Source organism: Coffea arabica, chromosome 7c (assembly GCF_036785885.1).
Source record: "Coffea arabica cultivar ET-39 chromosome 7c, Coffea Arabica ET-39 HiFi, whole genome shotgun sequence".
Taxonomy (NCBI): Eukaryota; Viridiplantae; Streptophyta; class Magnoliopsida; order Gentianales; family Rubiaceae; genus Coffea; species Coffea arabica.
The window spans coordinates 19580700-19603892 of NC_092322.1; the positions used below are offsets into that span (position 1 = coordinate 19580700).

A 23193-nucleotide genomic window follows, 5' to 3' on the forward strand; every position below is an offset into this window, starting at 1 on the left:
AAAAAAGCAACTTCAAATCCACAATGCACGTGACTTGAGCATGCAGGAGGACGACCACCAACTAATTTAAGGGATTTGGACATCATCTTTTTAAGTTGAATTAATCCTACCAGATATGCATTGTAGGAGACGGAAAGGAGCCCAAGTCTCTAATCTCTTCTTAATATTTGTTGCAAAAAAAAAAAATAGATGTTTTAACATATTAATTAATTGAGTGTATGGTTCTTTGTCGAGGAAAAAGAGAAGCAATTAAAAAGTCTGTACTACTCTGACCGAAATACAAAGAAGCAAAAGTGTATCTTGCATATAGGCTTGTGCTTAGCTGACTATATGCATCATATCAATCTGTAGCAGAATTTAAAAGAAAAAAAAAGAACTGAGATTTTATGGCTGGAAGCATCAAGTCAAACAAAAAGGGCCAAAAAAAAAAAAAAAAGGAAGCTTTTCAAGAAACTTGAATTAGACTCCTTGTGAGGAGATTGACTCTGTTTCCGAGGAACTTGACTATTCTTCTTCTTCTTCTTCTTCTTCGCTGGAACTCCATGGATCTTCAATTAAGATCTTTAGAACCTCATTTCCCATATCTATCTGTTCTTGTTGAATTTGCTTCACTGAACTTGCAACAGACTCAAGACACCCTCTCACCTCAATCATTTCAAGAGTCGGACATTCCCCTAAACAAGAAGGCACCTCTTCCATCATCCAACAATTGTGCACAATCAATTTCTCAAGACGGGGAAAATTATCAGAAGATGCAGCCCAGCTGCGAAAGTCCCGCAAGTTTGACAATTTCAAGACTCGGAGCTTAGGGAACTCCCCTTGTTTCATTTCCCATTCTTTCCCAAAGAAGGGGTCATCGACTAATTTAAGCACTTCAAGTTTGGGCAACTTTCCAATTGTTGAGATTTCACTCCATGGCTGCTCATTTTGTTTTAGAGTCAGCTTCTTCAAATTCAACGGGAATTTAAATCTAGTCGACTCAAAGCAACGCAGAGTAAGTGATTCTAGTCGACTCAAGCAGTCAAACACGAGAATCCCATCTCCAGTACATTTTTCTCTTGATGCCGTCTTCGTACATCTTAGCCTGCAGATGTTTGGTAACTTTGTCAGTATCTTTTGCAAGCTTTGAGAGGAGGGATCAATGGCAAGGCTTAAAGTGTCTAAATGAAATAAGCCTGGGCATTCTTCAAGATTTTCAACAGGAAAAATGAAACCAGCATAGGGATATGTAGTCCATAGATGCCTCAATGTCTTAATGTTCCAGATAGCCTTGGGTAACAAACAATGAATGCCGTTTCCTCGTAGCAGAAAAGTTTGTAACCTTGAGAGGTTAGCTATTGCAGCTGGGATGAATTTTACTCCTCTAGTACGAAGAGCTAAGTATCTCAAGTGAGCAAGCAAAAATACTTCCATAGGCAAATATGCATGAAACACCAATTCCCCCAAATCCAACACTCTAAGAAGTTTAGGTAACCAAAACCCCAAATCATCCTCATTAAACAATAATAAACTGCGTACATAGGGAAATTCTAGCAGTGACTCCCAAATCATCAAATTCCTGGCATTTCGATCACAAACTCTGAGGGGGTTGCTTGGGCCAGTATGATCATTCCGACTATGCAAAACATGTAGAAAGTTTTCTTCTTTGGCTTTTTTCACACAAAACTCATGTACTAAATCATGTAGTCGGCAGGCTTTAGCGCCACCCATACTTCTTTGTTCAGAAACCATAACTAAACTTCTATCAACCAGATCCTTCAAATAGTCATCTGCCACATCCTCAAATCTCATTCCTTCAGTCTTTCGCACAAATCCTTCAGAGATCCAGAGCCAAAACAACCTTCGGACAGGAATGTTTTCGTCTTCTTGAAATGCACTGAAGTAAAGAAGGCATGGTTTCAAATCATCCGATAAATGATTGTAACTCAGCTCAAGCGTCATCATGCAGTATTCATCATTAAGGACAATACTGGAAGTTAGACTCTTTGCAACTTCTTCCCAGCAGTCTTCTGCAGTATTAGCAAGAATTCCAGCAGTGAGGACAACTGTGAGAGGTAAGCCCCTACATAATTTTGCTATTTGAGATCCAACTTTACCTAGTGTCGGAGGAAAACCTTCTTTTCCAAATACCTTTTTCTGCAGCAATTTACAACTCTCTTCGTCAGTAAGGTGGCGGAGATGGTGAGCCATGCTATCAGGTTTGAATTGCAATTGAATTCTGCTAGTGAAGAGAATCCTACTTCCATTGGCATCATCGGGTAATGAACTTTTGACCAAATTCCATGCCTTGATCTCCCACACATCATCCAAAAAAATGAGATACCTATTTCTCTTTAAAAGCTTGAACAGCTTGGGAGCCAAATCACTTTCATCCATCTCAAGATATTCATCAGGACTTCTAGAAGAAATACTGCATAAAAGCTGAACTAACAAACTGTGCATGCTATACACTTGAGAAACAGTACACCGAGCAAGGATATGAAAGTGGCTCAAAATTAATGGATCATTGCAAACTCTATTGGCCAATATTGTCTTACCAAGTCCAGCCATACCCACAATTGAAACAAAATCCAACAGCTTTGAACCCCTGGTAAGACTGTGAATAATTGTCTTTATCTCATCATCAAGACCCACCAGAACTTCATTCAACACTGGGATGCTACGTCTTGACTCAATGCGGAAAGATTTCTGGTTAGTTCTCTGAGCTCCGCAGTCATGCCTCGTGCTATGATAGGTTTCACGGGCCTCAGTCCTCAAAAGCTGGATATCTCTGGCAACTCTTCTCAAATATTCATGTTTATCACCAACCACGATAGAGTCAATGACAAACTCTGCCCAGTGTGCAACCTCCATAATCCGACTCCAAAGAGCTTGGAGTTTTCCATTCCCGTTGCGCTGGTCTGCTATCTTGACAAGGAAAGATCTTAAGAATACGAGATCTTCTAGGACTGTGCGGATTTGATCTTTCGGGAATGCAATTGAATCATCAGCCTCATTACAACTTTCTAGTTCCTTCAGATTTTCAAGGAGAAAATCCATAGAGCCCAACTCATTGGTCCTAGGAAAACCAAATCCTGATACTGACGTTACTGGATCGGTAACTTCTGCCCTAATAAACTTGAGCACTTTAAGCAAATGAAAAAGAGCAAGATCAGTTTCCTTGGCCAAGCCTTTTTGGATTTGATTCACGGAAAGAGAGAAAATTACAACTGCTGCATCACAGGCCACAACTCCAATAAGATTCTTCATTTCAAGGCACAGCTCTTTGAACTTCTCCTGGTGCCTGAGGAGGACTGTCAGGAATCTTAGCCCCTCGAGGAGCTCTAGCATTTGATTCATAATCGGAGCCAGAGTAATAGTACAAGATTTCAGCAGCTGCGTAATACTGGGAACGAGATGATCCATAAAGTCAGCTATTAGATGCCTATTTTTCACCAGATCTGAAATGTCTGATGATCTTGATAACTTTGCAGCAGTCAAGACATGGATGTAAGTTTCCCGGACCTGGGGATCACTAGGATTAATCATCTCATCTATTAGTCGATATATTTGACGTGTTGTTTGATCCCATACTTCATTATCTGTGGGACAGTAACATGTAGAAGACAGAAGTAATGCATTGATAGCCATCACTTCAGCGTGAATCAAGAGATCTATCAGTTGCTGACCCTTGACACCGCGAAGCACGGCCAAGAGAACGAAGCTTTTCAAGAACATTAGCTTCTTTCCAAGGCATTTGAAATGGAATCTATTCATTTTCGCCAGAGTCTTTAAAACCGAATCAATGAAATCAATAACTAGCTCTGGATCTCGCAGCCAGTAACAGTCCAGCAGAAAGTTGATGCACGATTCGTTGATATCTGTTTCGAAAAACAACTCGATTGCTTCCAAGAATATGGTGAGCTCACCTTCAATATGAGCCCAATCAGGCGAACGAGAATGAATCAAGTATTCGCTGCAAGCAAATTCAAGACCTTCCATTCTCCTGATAATCAGATCTTGAATTCTGGAAGACGTAACATCCTTCTCCTCCTCATCTTGTTCCAAACAGGTTTCATCGTTCCTCCTTCTACACTTTGTCAGGTACAGATCAAAGCTTTGTAATACTCTCACCTCCTTCTCCAGCTCACGGATAGCAGAACCCCGATAAGGTAATGTCTTATTGATCCAGCCCAGATAATCGAGAGCGAGCTCAAAGCAACTACGGCTACTGCTGCAGGATATCTCCATTGTTGTACCTCTATTCACTCTGAGATCAAATCTGTATCTTGAATAAACTTTAGTTCAAGGCTTCAAGCCTTCGAGGTTTACAACTTTGTCATGACCAGAAGATAGTCAAATATATTGTAGGCGAGACTTTTCCTTCTTTTCCCGTTGCAAGCCGCGAGACCTCTAGGGCGACCCCACGGTCCCCACCTGCTTCTCCAGCTCACAGACCTCTTGTCGTGTCCTGCTTCCTTGTTGACAGAGACATTTAGGGTCCCCACGCCAGAGCCTAAGCGAGATAGCTATTGTCTACTTTCGGCCCAAAGTGCATTTCGTAATAATGGGTCCTAAAGCAGTAAATGGTTGTAATGGTACGATAAGTGTAGCATTGGTTTCGATACTACAGCAGTAAATGGTAGTAATTTTACCAGAATGTAAACACCATAGTCACAATTCTTATAAATCACATTCATTTGCGATCCTACCAATTTCGAAACAGATCATCTACAAAAAAAAAAAAGAAAAAAAAAAGCATTCTAAATCATGACATTTCTTCCCAAGTGATAGACACAGAAATGAGAATCCCTAAAAATGCAAGAATCCCTAAAAATGCAAAGAGGTGGGTTATCTATTAATTTATTTCTGTTGCTTAAATCATATATGGCTTAGTATACAATTTTTTAGAATTTTTTAAATCCTACCAATTTAGAAAAAAGTTTACCTAGAAAAAGTGACTTTAAATCACGAAATTTTTAAACAATAAATACAAATGCTGGAACTCATAAACTCGCAAGAAAATGGTTTATTCATTAGTTTGTTTCTATCGCTTAAATCGTATATGGTTCAGTATAAGATTTTCTCCTTAAAAATATGATGAACTTTAATTGTGATTCTCTTGTCAAAAGAAATTGATTGTTCTTTGAACTATTGTATAGGAGGGCAGAAAAAACCATAGCAATTAGCTAGCATAAAGCCATCAGTAAGACTATATTGTTGCTAAAATCATTTTGGGACAAGAGTTTGCTAGTAAACTAATAGTCATAACAACCAAAAATCGCCCTTTTTTAATGAAAAATCACCTTGCCTGATATTATGATATTAGCCCAACATTTGAATTTTCCAACTGAAAACATGAAAATTGAAGAAATATAGCGTCCCCTTAGAAAAGGTATTTGCCAACCACCTTAAATTAGTAATCCAAATTTCAGGCTTCTAAAGTCTTCCAGATATATTGCCCATTTTTAGCTTTCTTTCGACAATGTGCTTCAATACTTCAAAGTAAAACAATACGAAGATAACAAGAAATAACATGCCCAAAAGGTAAATCATCCGATCTACCTCTTCCAAGTAGAAAATATCATCTAGACTCTCAACCTGCAACTGCTGTGCTGGCAGCAATAATATTTTGCTGGCTCGTGAATGCCAACTTTAGGAAGTTCTCTGCTCCATTAAGGAAGTTGATCGCATAAAAGACAGAAGCCGAGGCTATGAGAATTCACCTAAACTTGTCAAAGACCAAGACATATTTGTCCATAGAGGCACCAAGAGGAGGATTTGTATGGTAAAATTTTGGAAAAGTACAAATCTTCCTCAAACACCAAAAATTGAGGCTTAAAGTTCCTTCAAGTGTTGGAAAAGTCTACAGTGAGGAAGAGTTACCATAAGTCACAAATGAGTGACTAATGTAATTAGGGCTGTCAACGGGCCGGGTCCGGGCCGGAATTCATTATTCCGGACCCGGACCCGAATTACTATGCCGGATCCGGACCCGACCCGTTTACCCGACATGTCTTTTATTCTACGTTCCGGATTCGGATCCGGCGGTCCCGGATCCGGATCCGGGTCTACCCGAACAAATTTACCAAATTTTATAATTTCTAATAAAAATGAGAAAAAAATATACTTGTAAACTAATTTCTAACTAATGCAAAGAAAAAATCAAATAAGAAAAGAAATCAAATTAACTTTATTAAAATACATCACCCTAATCAAATTATATTGATAAATATATATTTTTTAAATTATTAATTCATTTATATCCGGATCCGGGTCTAATACGGGCCGGAATACTATATTCCGTATCCGACCCGTTTTTTTGTTTGACAAAACGGATCCGAATCCGGATCCGGGAAACGGAATTAAATCCCTACCCATACTCGCAATAATTTCACGAATCCGGTCCGGATCCGGGTCTAGACCCGACCCGTTGACAGGCCTAAATGTAATACGACATGTAGGTTTTAATAAGCTATTATAAGTTTCACTTGGGACAAAGTTGTGGCAGTAAATTGTGTATAACCAATAGTAAGTTTTTGTATAAAAGAAATGAATTTCACAGTTTCTGTAACTAACTCTTTAAATAACAATCTTATTAAATTTTTAGTATCACTTTTGGTCCAAATCTTTTCATTTTTTATATAAAACATATCTTACTAATTTTCAAGCGAAACTTACCGTTTGTTCAAACACAGAAGTTATTACTTTCAACGAAGAAATCAGAATTAAATTACTAACCCTTAATCCCAGGTAAACCTCAAAAGCCGGCAACTCTTGAGGCCACCCAAGGAACTAATAACCTAACCCTTAACCCCCCCCTTTGATCGATGTGGGATTCTTGTGGTAAGGGCAGAGAGGCCTCTGCTACTAAAGGTGTACCAACCCCCAAGATACTCAGAAACCTCACCACTCGTTTCTTTTTCTTTCAACGAAGAAATCAGAATTAAATTACTAATTCTTAATTCCAGGTAAACCTCAAAAACCGGCAACTCTTGAGGTCACCCAGGGGACTAATAACCTAATCCTTAACCTCCCCTTTGATCGATGTTATTATTACATAGAAGTTATTACTTGTTCAAGCATAATTTATTACATTATTAACATATCTTAACATTTTTTCATGCAAACCATTCCAATTTTTAAGTAAAATTTACCGTTCTTTTATTGAAACTCACAACTACTTTTTTTATGACTAAAAAGTTCTTGGTAAAATTTATCATCCTGTTAATGATATTTACAAAATTTCTTCAGGCACTTTTTATGCTTTTTTTTTTTTAAAAAAAATACTCTTACTTAGCAAAAACATATAGCGTTATTAGCAAAACTTATTACTCTATAACATTTTTCTGTGAAAAAATTAGTTAGTGCATACAATTTTCGATCTGTAGCTTATATATTCACAGTCATTGCTTATTTACAATTGAATACGTGTTTAAATAAAACTATATTCTAACAAAACACTAAATTTTTTACTCTACGCAACCAACCAATGCCTTAAGATGAACATTGCACTAGTCCTTAAAGTATAGCACTATTCTTTCTCATGAATATTATTGATAATTTTATTACAAAGTGTAATTTTATTAGGAACATACCAATTTTCTTAGTAAATTTACAACTTTATTATTAACGATTCCTGTTTTTTGCAAACATAAGAAAACATCTTATAAGTTTGCATGTTACTTCCTCCGTCCCATTTATTTCGTCATGTTTGGAGAATTTAATTTTTTAATAATAGTGATTTGATTGTAATGTTTGTGCTTTTTTTTCTTTCTAATTTTACTCTTACAAATTTAAAATTTAAATTTAAATAATAGCATGCATATTATTAGAAATAAAAATTATATTGAAAAGAGAGATTAAAAAATATTTTGATTTTTTTAATATAATAATTATTTTGAGATATTTCAAAATAGAAAGTATGACACGGAAGGGAGGAGAGAGCACTGTTTAGGATGTTTACAACTACTATAGTCAAATATTTGGCAGACTCTTTGTTCTTGTCCTTTTTGCAGCTTCCAGGACTGTTTATCTTGTCTTGGTCTGTTTGGGGGAGACTTTATGATGCAAGGGGCGCCGTTAGGGCTGTCAACGGGCCGGGTCCGGGTCGAGATTCATTATTCCGGACCCGGACCCGACCCGTTTACCCGACGGGTCTTTTATTCTATGTTCCGGATCCGGATCCGGCGGGTCCCGGATCCGGATCCGGGTCTACCCGAACAAATTTAGCAAAATTTATAATTTCTAATAAAAATGAAAAAAAATATATTTATAAACTAATTTTTAACTAATGCAAAGAAAAAATCAAATAAGAAAAGAAATCAAATTAACTTTATTAAAATACATCACTCTAATCAAATTATATTGATAAATATATATATTTAAAATTATTAATTCATTTATATCCGGATCCGGGTCTAATACGGGCCGGAATACTATATTCCGTATCCGACCCGTTTTTTTGTTTGACAAAACGGATCCGGATCCGGATCCGGAAAACGGAATTAAATCCCTACCCATACTCGCAATAATTTCACGGATCCGGACCGGATCCGGGTCTAGACCCGACCCGTTGACAGGCCTAGCGTGCATAATGGATCCCGCCGCCGCCGCACCGGTGCACGATGGACACGATGGAAAAGCGATGGTGTCTACTTGCTTGGGTCCGCCAAACCTATTTCAATACAACCAATCGTTTGAATCGGAATGGATCTTCAGCCACATTTTATTTTCTGTATCAATCTTTGTCCTACTTTAATTAATTTAGTTGAGTTTTACGTAGAAGATCAATTTATTAATCCAGTTGCTCCCAAGAAGTGCAGAAGGAGAAAAGACTATATAAAATTATTAAAATGATGCAAACACTTAAACCTACCAAGCCAAATACTGTGATGCCTTGGCCAAATACAGAATCCACTAGCAGATATTAAGCAAAAACCCATTAGAAAAATGCATTATTTGTTTTGCTATTTATCCATATGAAATTCTAATTATATATTTCCTTTGAGGACAATAGGGTAGGTACAAAAGGAAGAGTACAAGGCACATAGATCTTTTTTTTTTTTTTTTTCGTTGAAGAGGCACTAGGTATTGTAGTTAGGGGTGGACAAAATTATCCGTTATCCCGAAAACCCGTCATATCCGATCCGATCTGATCCAAAATTAGGATATCCAATTTTTATTATTTGATTGGATCAAAAGAGGGTCGGGTACCCGCTAAAATGCGGTGCGGGTTAGGATCACATAATTAAAAACTCGCGAGTACCCGATCCGCCCCACATATATATATTTTTTATTTTTATACACACACTATAAAATAGTTAGAACTAAATAAGTAATTTTATTGAACAAATTGCATTACAAATATGAGATGTTATAGTTTTATTTACAAGATTCATTTGTATAGGTCATGATCTTATATTTTATAGAAAAAAGTTTAATTAATGTGGAACATATATATTAAAAATTGTGCTTCTTATTTCAAACATTTATTGATTTTGAATTCTTTTAATTTTTTCCTTTATCTTATATTCTCTTCACATGCTTGTTTCTTGGTGAAAAACCTTTTTTTAGAAATCTTAGATGAATGTGTAAAATATAAAATTAAATTGCTATAAATCCTTTTTTTTTAAAAATTAAATGATAAATAGGGCGAGGCGGGTACCCGCTGACTTGACCCTATCTCAGCGGATACCCGATTATAAAGTACCCACTGATATGCAGGGCGGATAAGGGTCAGAAAATGGCTGACCCGCAAGGTGCGGGTCGAGTCAGCCAAATGATAAATGGGATGGGTACCCGACCCGCGTCCACCCCTAATTGTAGTATTCACAGAAACAAAAGTCCGTACATCTGCTCATGTTGAACACTAATAGTGCATAAAAAAATAGCATATGTATGCAATGATAATGCATAAAAATATTATATCTGAAGAATCACAAAATTTTTTGTGTGAATTTATTAACGTTTTAGTTGTATAGAATAGAATCAATGATTTCTCTAATTGAAATATATTTTTTGAAATTTTTATAGAAAAATATACCATGGTGATTTGATATATGCAACGTAAAAAAATGATTGAGAAATATATTCATAAAAAATATAAAAACTAAGCTCCTAACTAAGTTGGTGTTCACAGGGGTAATGATGGTATTCATGGGAAAATAATTTAAGCTATTAGTGTGAGCAGTTCTGGGTATGGTATTTACATGTTAAATTTTATGGACCATTGAGGCCTTAACAACAGATCCCTTGAAGGCCTATGCAAGGTAAATATGCTATGTGTCTATATTAAAAAAAAAAGGTTTAGAAATAGATTTGAATTTACGGGTTTTATTTTTCAAATTAAATATTATTTTGCAAAGATGTTTTCGATTTGTAATTCGGTATACCTAAAATCTGATACTGCAAGACAATTCATATTTTTATTAAAACCTTTTTTTTCTACACTACTAGTGATGGGCTCAGAATTTGTCGCATTCAGAAATCCCATTTTTGGCCCTTTTGTTTTCAAACCCAAGTGACTATTGGCCGAACATAAATTGGAGATGCAGATTGGATGACAAGATATCATCAGCTTCAGCTTAAGTCAAGCTTTGAAGATAATTATGTATCCATCAAAATAATCTTCAATTTTCTTCTTACACTTTTTTACCAGATTTCCTTTTTACAATTTTCAATTTTCAAGTCATGCAATAATGGAATGTATTCTTTAGCTCTGTACTGTGTGATTTATGGCAAGAAGTAGGCACTCGTCTAAGTGAATACAAAATTTAAGGGAAACATAAAACAAAAACCTGCTGCAGACCAGCCTGATGAAGCAGTGAGATCTACCTTGGGCATCATTATGCTTTTTAAGGACTGTGAGATAGAAGCCCTGATATTGCATAAAATCTTTTCAACATATCTGTGAAACTATTTTCGTATTTTACGGTCTTTGAGTCTCAGTTGTGATCACTGTAAGTGCTTACTTTAAATATTCACTGAGGAAGAGCTATATCTGGCAAATGCAAAGATAGGTTAGCAACCATAGATCCGTCTCATTTTTGTTGTTTTGCTTAAAATCTTTGTTCACCCATTAAGATTTACGTTTCTGTGGTTTACCCCAAACAGTTAGCAGTATGCTTACGGTAATGAAATGCACATGCTCTGCTCTTGGCAACAATATCTGCAGTTTTTTGGGAAAATAAATGCGACAAGCTGATAGCTTATTTCCCGAACTCTGATGAATGGTTCAGTGATCCATAAAGATTGTGTCCAACAGAATGTGGAGAGAAATCAGACTCTTGGCTGACTCTAAGCCTGTTGTTGCATCAATGGCTGATGTGGCAGCTAGTGGAGGATATTACACGGCAATGGGAACTGGAATTATAGTTGCAGAAAATCTAACATTGACTGGTTCAATTGGAGTTGTGACAGGTAATTATGGAAACTCCAAGTGATAATTTTCTTAAATTATATCTGTTCTTTGTAATGTTATTTATATGTCATTTGTTGTTTAAGACCTTTTCAGTAGCTATGGTGATGAGTTTTGTATGAGCAGAAACCAACTGGATAAAAGAGATAATGATTCCACAAGAAATGCATGTAGCATTTTAAATGTGTTTCCTGGCTAGAAATAAGCAGTCCCAATGGCACTCTGGTATTGTCTATGGGAATAGCATTTGACAGGGCCCAAGTCAGGAGTCATTACTGCATTACTGCATGCAATTGCTGTAATTCTCACCTTAGACAAGTTTAGAATGCAGGATAAGCTACTTGTAATGTTATAAATCAGATTTAGGTGGGAATGCTATCTAATTTGATCATCAACTGCAGGAATGAGGTCACCTGTGTAATTAGATGTACCTAATTGTGATTTAGCTAGCAAAAGTAATTGTCTGCCAGGTCTTTTCTTTCCTGTTCTACTGACGCGGCATTAGTGGAAATTTATTCTGTGTTTTCCACTGCTTTGTTCGATTTTTTCTGCCTTTATTTCAATGCCTTTTCTTTTTCTCGTACAGTTGTTGCAAATAGATGAGTAGTGTTCGTTCTTTAAATTAAGCACCTTTGACCCAAGCCGAGCTTTCCATTGGAGATTGCACAAAATGTATTCATGCACTATTGGCAGATTTTGTCACTGTTTTGGTGCAAGAAAGTTCAGTCTGGGAAAATTATATGAAAAGATTGGCTTTAACAAGGAGATAATATCAAGGGGGAGATATGCTGAGCTCACTGCTGCAGAACAACGGCCATTTAGGTTAGTTTTTGTTCTGCTGTTTGGTGAATTTCTATAAAAATGGACAGCATTTCGTTCATCATTTACAAGACAAATTTATGAAAAAATAATGGATTAAGGGAAAAAAAAATGGTGTTCCAGTATAGATGCTTCTTTTCTAGCCCAAGTAATTCACTTCCTCAACAAGAATATTTGATGTGCCACATATGCCCATGTTGCCTATTATCAGATATTAGACGGTAAAACTGGAGCAGTGGATTATGCCGATCTTCGAGTGAGGCACATTTATGTGGCCAAACCATTCTTCTGCGCAGATTTATTAGCTTCGTGTTTGTGAATTTCATTTACCCTTGATATCCATTTTTGGGGTAGCAGTCTGCAGACATATGCTTTAGTTTGTGCCCAGGCATACAGAAAAAGGGGTTAATTCTTTCTTGTCTTGCATCTCCTCCTGCACCCCTTAAGTGCCATTCTTTTTGCATTTTTATCCATACACTCCATTTGGAAAAGAAAAAAGGAATGATAAAGAAACTACCTGTAAATGCTGAACCTAATATGTACACTTGATTTAAGCTTTTGCATGATTGAACAACAAAATTGATCTTGATTGCAGTTGATCTGAAACTACATGCCCTAGGATTTTTTATTGCAGTTTTAGAGTTAGGATACTAAGATATATGTGTTGGATAAACCTGAGAAGCATTACATAAGGAAAACGTGATTCGGGTACTGGATCTGTGTTTAGTCATCATGGTTGAGCATTTCTGTTCTGTCTGCAAAGTGTGATGCTAAATAATCGGTGCTTGAAGTTTTCTCTTGCCTGCGGAGCTTGTTTACATGATATCTGCAATCGATTTGATGAGATGGGCTTCACTTTTCTGTCATGTTAATTTTTCTGTTGGATTGATGATGATTCATGTTCAGGTTACTCTTGTTGAGCTGGTTAAACCATCGCCATCGCTGCCAGAGATTTTAACTGGCATAGGAAACTCTCTCGTCGGAGCAGACAGAGTTTTGAAACAACTATTGGATGAATTGGCAGTTTCTGATGGAATTCAAGCGCGCATGGACGGGATTATGTTTCAAAAGTTGGAAGGGGCTGATTATTCCAGTCCTATATTGACGATGGTGAAAGATTACCTGGGTTCACTTTGACTTCAATGTATAATTGTTCGCGTCCAAATGTTTCATTTGGTTTACGCTTCCGTCCATCGGGAGAATATATTCCTAGATGGGCGTTGAGACATTCTTGTACAAAAAGATCTCTACACCGTGTACACGAACGCAAATTGAAAAATGAGGGTAGAAAGAAAACCAATTTCTGCCCTCTTCATTTTCTCTCTCTATTTCCTTATTGATTCCCCAGAAGTTAAATGTACACAGTATAGGGTGGTCCGTACATTGTGGGGCGACAACCATTTATACTTTTTGGTATGAGAAGTTGACTTCGTTGCCTCATTGCTAAATTGTGTGCTCATGGATTACAAGAATTTCACCTTAACCTGGTCCAAAGAACTAATAATAATCTCCACAAGAACATGTCCCGTCTCTAAAGTGATGAAAGCAATTTGAATCTCGTAAAATGATATGACGGCAGAACATTTTCGATATGAGTTTCATAGCAGCATGGCAGTCACCACAGACCCTAAGATTCTTGTACATCCTAATGGGTGCTCCTTGTGGCACATATAGAAGGCCAAATGCAACGGCCAACTTCTCACTATGGTAGGCAAGACCTTGTTCCTTGCCCTCGTAGTTGATGTCATGGAGTGCAAAATTCACGTCTGGTACATATCCAGCTTTCTTGATTAAACCCATGACTTCACTAGTTCTCAAGTAGATCTAATCGGACTTTGGATGGCTTCTATCTTCAGACATAAATCTGTGCACCTTACCGTTCATTTCGAGCCAACTATACCCAGGCTCCTTGCTTATGCACTTTGATTTCATCAGTTTCTGATACAAATATTGAGGCAAATAATAAGAGAAGCAAAGGACAAATGATTCTTTCTTTGTAAAACTCACACAACTTATAATATGAAATTACTCTATTTATAGAGTTTAAACCAACTCCACTAACTATCCCACTAACTCCACTAACTATCCCAATAACTCCATTCACTCCACTAGCAACTCCACTAACTCCACTAGGTACTCCACTAATCCCACTAGTTATTCCACTAACTCCACTAATTACACTAACTCCATTAATTAATTAATAACGGTAAATATTTCTAACAATCCCTCCCTTAAACTGAAAGTTTCTCAAATATTCGATCAGTTTAATAGGACTTATCAACTGCACAGACTCCAAGTAACTTCCTTAATTTCTGAAATGTGAATAACTTCAATGGCTTGGTCATTATTTTAACAATCTGATCTTCACTTTTACAGTAGAGAAAATCAATTATTCCATCCCTTGTGAGCTCTCTTAGAAAGTGAAACCTAACGTCTATGTGCTTGGTTCTTCCATGTAGAACTGGATTTTTAGATAGATTGATGGAAGAACTGTTGTCACAATAAATTGTAGTAGCTCTTTCTTGCTGAAAATGCAACTCTTCAAGAATATTCCTTAACCAAATTGCTTGACAGGCACAGGCGGTTGTAGTTTGCTTCAGTTGTTGATAACGTAACAATTGGTTGTTTTTTTGAACACCATGAAATAGCTGCTGAACCCATCATGAACACATATCCAGACGTACTCTTTCTATCACCAGAATCGCCTGCATAGTCACTGTCAGTAAAACCAAACAAATCTGATTTTTCACCATTCTTGTAAAATAATCCATACTCAATGATTCCCTGCAAGTATCGAAGAATCCTCTTGGCAGCTAGAAGATGTGTCTCCCTTGGACTTTCCATGTATCTACTAATAAGACTTACAGCATGCATAATATCAGGCCTAGTTGCTGTCAAATACATCAAATTTCTCACAATTTGCTTGTAAAGGGTGCTATCAACCATCTTTCCTCCTGGTTCTTTGATGAGTTTTAAACCCACTTCAATTGGCGTACAAATAGAATTACAATTCGACATTTGAAACCTGTTCAGAATTTCTTGCACATATTTTCTTTGAGAGACAAAAATTTCATCAACAGATTGCACCACTTCAATACCCAAAAAATAATGCATCTTTCCAAGATCAGACATATCAAATTAGGCCATCATAGATTTCTTGAATTTCTCAAACATGGCACTATCATTTCCAATAAAAATAAGATCATCAACATATAAGCAAACAATCAGCAATTTACCTCCATCTCCAATCTTTATGAAAAGTGTATGCTCATATGGACATTTCTTAAATCTCTCCTTAGAAAAATAAGCATCTATACGACTATACCAAGCACGTGGGGCTTGTTTTAACCCGTATAATGCTTTCTTGAGTTTGTATACCTTATGTTCACCTCCAACTTTCACATAACTAGGAGATTGATCAATAAATACCTGTTCCTGTAAATCACCATGTAAAAATGCTGATTTTACATCCAACTGGAAGATAGGCCATGAATTTTGAGCTGCCAATGCTATCACCATCCTAATCGTGTCATGCCTTGTGACTGGAGCAAAAACTTCTCCATAATCCACCCCAAACTCTTGCTTATAGCCTTTAGCTACCAGACGTGCCTTGTACTTGTCAACTTCTCAATTCTCCTTTAATTTCGTCTTGTACACCCACTTGACACCTATAGATTTTTGTCCTTCTGGAAGATTGGTTAACTCCCAAGTGTTATTTAGTTCAATAACGGCAATTTCTTCATCCATTGCCTTCTGCCACTTCAAATCTTTGACAGCTTCTTCAAAAACTATAGGATCACAATCGGAAAATAGTGCAAAATATGTAAGTGGGTCTTCAAATTGATCAATTCCAGTTACCTCATAATCAATCATCCATGCAGGTCTTTTTCTAATACGTTGAGGCCGTCCTTCATCTTCTACTACTGTTTGGGAATTTGATACATTATCTGGACCATTTGATGGAATTTGTTCTGTCAACTGCTGCCTGTTTTCTTCATCAACTCCATCAAAATTAGCGGGTATTTGTTGTTTAATAATATTGCTGCTCCATGGCCAAAAATTTTCCTCATCAAAAATTACATCCCGACTGATGACAATTTTCTTGGTGATAGGATTATAAAGCTTATAAGCTTTTGACTGATCACTAACACCAAGAAAAATGCATTTCTCCCCTTTGTTGTCTAGTTTTGTCCTCTTTTGCTCTGGAATATGAGCATAGGCAATGCATCCAAAAATTTTGAAGTGATCCACTGTTGGTTTCCATCCGCTCCATGCTTCCTCAGGCGTCATATTTTTAACAGCAAGTGTGAGACTTCTGTTCAATATATGAATGCTCCAATTGACAGTTTCAGGCCAAAAATTTTTTGGAACACCACTTTTTGTCAAAATGCTCCTCACCATGTTCAATATTGTACGATTCTTCCTCTCTGAAACATCATTCTGCTGCGGCGTATAAGCTGTTGTAAGCTACTTCTGAATTTCATGCTCCTCACAAAAATTTATAAATTCTTGTGAATTATACTCTCCACCACGATCACTGCGAAAAAATTTTATGGATTTGCCTGCTTCCTTTTCGACAAGAGTCATGAAATTTTTGAATGTTGAAAATGCTTCAGATTTTTCCTGCAAAAAATAGACCCAAGTTTTTCGACTATAATCATCAGTAAACGTCATAAAATAACGTTTTCCACCATTAGATGATGGATTTATAGGTCCGCATAGATCAAAGTGAACCAACTCCAAGACATTTTTTGCTTTCCACGATTTTCCTTTTGGAAAGCTATCTCGATGTTGTTTGCCAACAACACACTCTTCACAAACTTCTGAATGAGTTGTGATTTGAGGTAAACCAGCTACCATATTTTTCTATTGCAAAGTTTTCAGTCCACCAAAATTCAAATGTCCAACGAAAATGCCATAACCATGCCACATTTTTCGATTTTGTCGAGAAACATGAATGAGTCAAGTTCTGCAAATAGAGTGGGAACATACGATTTGCCGTCATCTTAACTTGAGCAATTAAGCCCAACTTTGCATCTCGAATCTGACATACACCATCTTTGATTGAAATCTCGTACCCTTTTTCGAGCAACTGACCCACGCTAAGCAAATTTGTCTTTAAGTCTGGAACAAAAAGAACATCAGTAATAGTGTGGGTAGAAGAATTTTCTTTAGCTTGGATAATTACCCTTCCTTTTCCCATAACAGAAATTGTAGAGTTGTCACCAAACTTGACAGTGCTACGGAATGACTCGTCCAATTCAGAGAATGTCTTCTTATCTCCACACATGTGATTGCTGCAACCGATGTCTAAATACCACGTGTTTTGTTGAGTTTTTTCACTCATGTGGCACACCATCAAAAGAGACATTTCTTCTTCTTTTTCTGCAAAATTAGTCATTTCTCCATTTTGTCTATTCAAATTAGTTCGACATTCGGACTGATAATGGCCATACCTATGACATTTGTAGCATTCAACATTGGACTTGTCTGCTGAATTTGGCCTTTGATTTGTTAATGGATAGCCTCCTCGTCCTCTTCTTCCTCCTTGAAATTGATTTTCTTGGTGTTGGTATTGTTGTTGTTGGTTGTCACGATCATTATTTCCTCTACCTCTGCCTCTGCTTTTGCCTTTGCCTCCTCTCCATGTTGAGTGACTTTCTGCTGAAGCCACCAGTGCTTGCTCCTCTTTCTCTTGCTGGTTAATTTTTTGCTCATGAACCAACAAAGAACTCTGCAACTCATCAATTGAAATTGCATTAATATCTTTCGATTCCTCTATACAGCATACAACAAAATTAAATTTTGTTATGATTGATCGAAGAATCTTCTCGACAATGGTGGTGTCTTTCAAATTTTCTCCATGAATCCTCATCTTGTTAGCGATTGCCATCGTTCTTGCGAAATAATCAGTGACCGATTCGCTTGACTTCATGCGTAAAGTCTCAAATTCGGTCCGAAGAGCTTGAAGCTGCACCCGCTTCGCCTTTGCATTTCCTTGATACTTTTTCTTCATGGAGTCCCAAATTTGTTTGGAGGTATCTTTGCTAAGAATTGTCTCCAAAATGGCCCGATCAATAGCTTGAAAAAGATAATTTTTGGCTTTAAGATCTTTCAGTTTCAATGCTTCCAACTCCATTTTCTGCATCTCTGACAATATTTCTCCAGCTGTTGGCTCTGCTACTCCAGATTCGACGACCTGCCAATACTCCTTGGATCTCAAGAAGTTCTCCATTAGCATGCTCCAATGATCATAGTGATCGTTAAAGCGAGGAATTGCTGGCTGCACAAAATTGTCAGTGGCCATCGTAATTTACCAACACAATTCTCACAACTCACTTTTGTTTTCACTCATAAGCCTAGCTCTGGTACCGCTGATACAAATATTGAGGCAAATAATAAGAGAAGCAAAGGACAAATGTTTCTTTCTTTGTAAAACTCACACAACTTATAATATGAAATTACTCTATTTATAGAGTTTAAACCAACTCCACTAACTATCCCACTAACTCCACTAACTATCCCAATAACTCCACTCACTCCACTAGCAACTCCACTAACTCCACTAGGTACTCCACTAATCCCACTAGTTATTCCACTAACTCCACTAATTACACTAACTCCATTAATTAATTAATAACGGTAAATATTTCTACCTGCAGTGAGGCAAGGGCATGTGGACTCTTAAGAAAGAATCGTACACTCCAAATTGAAGTGGGCTTGATGGAGTGGATGGGCTAGGGAAAGAAGTCCGATGTGGAAGAGATTCACAATTGAGGGGGAGATTGTTGGGATATCAAGTGTGAATCAATGTCTCACATCGGAAAGAGATGAGTAGAATGAGGAACATATAAGTGGGAATGACCCATAGACTCAATGCCTTAAAGTTTTGGGTTGGATGTGGTGTCAAACCCATGGTTGTGGTTCCCATTCTAACTCATGGTTAAATTCTCCCCGAGTTTGGCTTTCCCAGAGCCCAACAGTTTCCTCACTGCTGTGGCATCTTCCCACTTGCCAGCTTTAGAGTGCATATTAGACAGCATAACGTAAGGGACAGCATCTTTTGGCGTCAATTTAAACAGGACCGAAGCTGCCTTCTTTGCCAGGTCTATATTCCCATGTTTCCTACATGCAGTAAGGAAAACTTTCCAAACAGTCGCACTAGGCTCCACAACCATTTCATCAAGCAACTTTTCAGCTTCTAGCAGTTTTCCTGCACGTCCCAGAAGGTCAACGATACATGCATAGTGATCAGGACCAGGCCTTAGTCCATGAACATTTATCATGGATTCAAAATATCTACATCCCTGATCAACAAGCCCTGCATGGCTGTAAGCAAAAAGTAAGCCTATGAAAGTAATGAAATCTGGTTTTATGCCGCTGAGTATCATTTGGTCATACAACCCGAGAGACTCCTTTCCTTTACCATTCTGAGCATAACCAACTATAAGAGCAGTCCAAGTAACCACATTCCTGTTAGCCATTGACTTGAAAACTCTGCCGGCCTCGTCTAAGCAACCACAATTTGCATACATTGTCACAAGAGAGTTGTCAACCAGTAAGGATGACTGAAGTCCAGATTTCATGAAATTTGCATGAACTTGTTGTCCAAACTCTAGCAAAGCCAACTCTGCACAGGAACTGAAGATGCTAGAAGTGATAACTTGGTCAGGTTCAACACCAGAATTTCTCATCTTGTGGAACAACTTCAGGGCTTCTTCATGGGAGCCATTATGAGCGCAACCAGTAACAGCAGAGGTCCAAGAGATCACATCCCTGTCCAATATAGTGTTAAACACCTTAAATGCATAACTTAAATCTCCCTATTTTGCATACATATCCACAAGGGCATTGCCAATGAGATTATAGTCTTGAAAGGCAGTCTTGATCAATCGACAATGAACGGATTGTCCTATTTTCACATCTTTTTTGGAAGTAAGACAGTTCAAGATAGATGGGTAAGTGAAGTCATCAACTCCGATATCCCTCTCATGCATCACCTTAAATAATGACAATGCTACCTCTTCATACCCATTTTTCACATACCCAAGTATCAATGAATTCCAAGAAACCGCATGATCAGCTTCCATTGACTCCAATACCTTCCTAGCACTATGCAAGTCCCCACATTTAGCATACATGTCAATTAATGCACTCTGAACAAAAATGTTTGCTTCAAAACCTTCACGAACAATGCAACAATGCACTTGTACCCCAAACCTAATTTCAGAAACAGCAGTACATGCTGTCAAAACTCCTGGAAAGGTATATTGATTTGCCTCAACCCCCTCCACCTTCATGCCTTTGAAACAATGAATTGTTTTGTGTGCATCACAATTCAGCGAAAAGCCATTAATCATAGCGGTCCAAGTAACATGATTTCTCCCGCTAGGCATCTCTTCAAATAGCAACTCAGCTTCCGTCACACACAAGCACTTTGCATACATATCAATAAGGCCAGTGATTACAAATAAATTTGTGTCAAAATTGGTCTTAGTGGCATATCCATGGACCTGTTTGCCTTTCAAAAGCAAACCGTTTACAGAGCACACCCTTAGAAGACTGCCTAATGTGTACTGATTCGGCTTGCAGCCCTCGCATTGCATCTCCCAAAACAACTGAAAACCTTCAGTTTCACACCCCTACTTGCAATACCCACAAATGGGGGATGACCAGGTGATTGAACTCTTATTTGGGGCATCATCAAACACTTTCTTTGCTTCAGTTAACCTCCCTAAATCAGCATACCCAGAAACCATAGTGTTCCAAGTGAACCCATCTCTCTTGGGGAATTTTCTCAAATAGTTTCCGTGCTTCGTCTATTCGGCTTGATCCCACCAGCTCATTCAAAGATCTATTGATGCCAAGCAATGAAGATTTAGTGCTTGCCAAGCTCGCAATGCTGCAAGCTTTAAGACTCAAATCGAAGCACCAATCTGGATAAGAAGAAGACTCTGTTAATAAACTATTGTACCGCGACCATAGTTTGTACATGAGCACAGGCTTTTCTTTCTGCAGCCTCAGCCAGAAAAAATCGTTATTCGCTTGTCAGTCTAAGTGAAAGGCGTGAAACTAATCTCTAACTTGTCCTAACGACTTCAACTTACATTACAATGCCAATGTCTTGGCAAATTGGTCAGTGAAGAAGCTTAACGACTCAACAAGGGTCACGACTCACGATGACTCGAGTCCCTTGCGAGTCAAACTCAAGTTTTGTGAGCAATGCATCAAGGTTAAGCTGGAGTTTCAGTAATATTACTCGCTTGAGATTGAGTATCTTTATTGTTAGGTCTGACCCCAGAAAATTGATGAAAGGATTTTTGGCAACCCCAAAAGACAAATAACAAAGCAGAAATAAATAAAACAGGAACACAAGAATTTACGTGGTTCGGTCAAATCGACCTACATCCACGGGCGAAGGGGTAGTAGATTTACTATAACAAAAAGAGAGTGCAAAAGAGAGGGTACAAAACCTTAGGAAATAATTCCCAGGTCCAAAAAGCATCTAAACTGAAAACACAAAAGAGTCTAAATAGCACTAAATGCTTAATGACCCAAAGGCCCATAACTTGCTCTTTTGCTTTGATGCCAAATCAAAACCTCTCTTAGGTTGGGGCGTGGGCCCCTAAAAACTCTCTTGGACTGGTGCATATGGCACTTGGACTGGTACCCTTAGCACACTTAAACTCACTTAAATCCACTATATTTATAACTATCAAGAGGAGATACTTCTTTATAAAAATCCAAATGTGGGATATAAAGACACACTCAATAAATCTCCACCTTGTCATGTATCCAACATCGACAAATACTAGATCAATAGCAAACAAGCTCCACCTTCTCCATAAAAATTCCAACGGATTTCAACGAACCACAAAAATCCCAACGAACCACAACAAGCCACCAACGAATCAAGATGCAAAAGGCTCAACAGGTCCCAACGGGCCAAATCACACAAAAGGTTCAACAGATCCCAACGGGCTAAAAATCAGAAACATAGTAATCTTACTCCACCTTAATCTCAAAATCCTTAACGAGTTCTAACGGGTCAAATAACTCTTCTTCAAAACCCAATTGAACTCTAACGAAATTTTTTCTTTCATTTTCTGTAGCACCCAAAATCTGTTATTGTCATCAAGAACCCAATATTTGACCATGACCCAAAACCTGAAGCTGAATCTAGAACCTGAAGCTCTGATACCAGTTTGTTAGGTCTGACCCCAGAAAATTGACGAAAAAGATTTTTGGCAACCCCAAAAGACAATAACAAAGCAGAAATAAATAAAACAGGAACATAAGAATTTAAGTGGTTCGGTCAAATCGATCTACATCCACGGGCGAAGGGGCAGCAGATTTACTATAATAGAAAGAGAGTGCAAAAGAGAGGATACAAAACCCTAGAAAATAATTCTCAGGTCCAAAAAGCACCTAAACTGAAAACACAAAAGAGCCTAAATAGCACTAAATGTTTAATGGCACAAAGGCCCATGACTTGCTCTTTTGGTTTGATGCCAAATCAAAACCTCTCTTAGGTTGGGGCGTGGGCCCCCTAAAAACCCTCTTGGACTGGTGCATATGGCACTTGGACTGGTACCCTTAGCACACTTAAACTCACTTAAATCCACTATATTTATAACTATCAAGAGGAGATACTTCTTTATAAAAATCCAAATGTGGGATATAAAGACACACTCAATAAATCTCCACCTTGTCATGTATCCAACATCGACAAATACTAGATCAATAGCAAACAAGCTCCACCTTCTCCATAAAAATTCCAACGGATTTCAACGAACCACAAAAATCCCAACGAACCACAACAAGCCACCAACGAATCAAGATGCAAAAGGCTCAACAGGTCCCAACGGGCTAAAAATCAGAAACATAGTAATCTTACTCCACCTTAATCTCAAAATCCTTAACGAGTTCTAACTGGTCAAATAACTCTTCTTCAAAACCCAACTGAACTCTAACGA

General features: G+C 37.7%; 2 protein-coding genes and 1 pseudogene across 2 annotated transcripts; 1 reads left to right on the top strand and 2 right to left on the bottom strand.

Annotated features, from left to right (window-relative positions):
* Positions 1-504: 504 nt before the first annotated feature.
* LOC113698147 (putative late blight resistance protein homolog R1A-3) lies at positions 505-4230 on the bottom strand. The gene has a single exon (XM_072057880.1). The coding sequence runs from the start codon at positions 4228-4230 to the stop codon at positions 505-507; it is 3726 nt and encodes a 1241-aa protein (XP_071913981.1).
* Positions 4231-11246: 7016 nt separating this feature from the next.
* On the top strand, positions 11247-13354 carry LOC113699703 (serine protease SPPA, chloroplastic-like). The gene is made up of 5 exons (XM_027220062.1): positions 11247-11400; positions 11485-11568; positions 11653-11741; positions 12429-12473; positions 13124-13354. Exons 1-5 carry the CDS (start codon positions 11247-11249, stop codon positions 13352-13354), a joined length of 603 nt encoding a protein of 200 aa, XP_027075863.1.
* A 247-nt stretch (positions 13355-13601) lies between these two features.
* On the bottom strand, positions 13602-21266 carry LOC113699704 (pentatricopeptide repeat-containing protein At2g03880, mitochondrial-like; annotated as a pseudogene).
* Positions 21267-23193: the final 1927 nt, after the last annotated feature.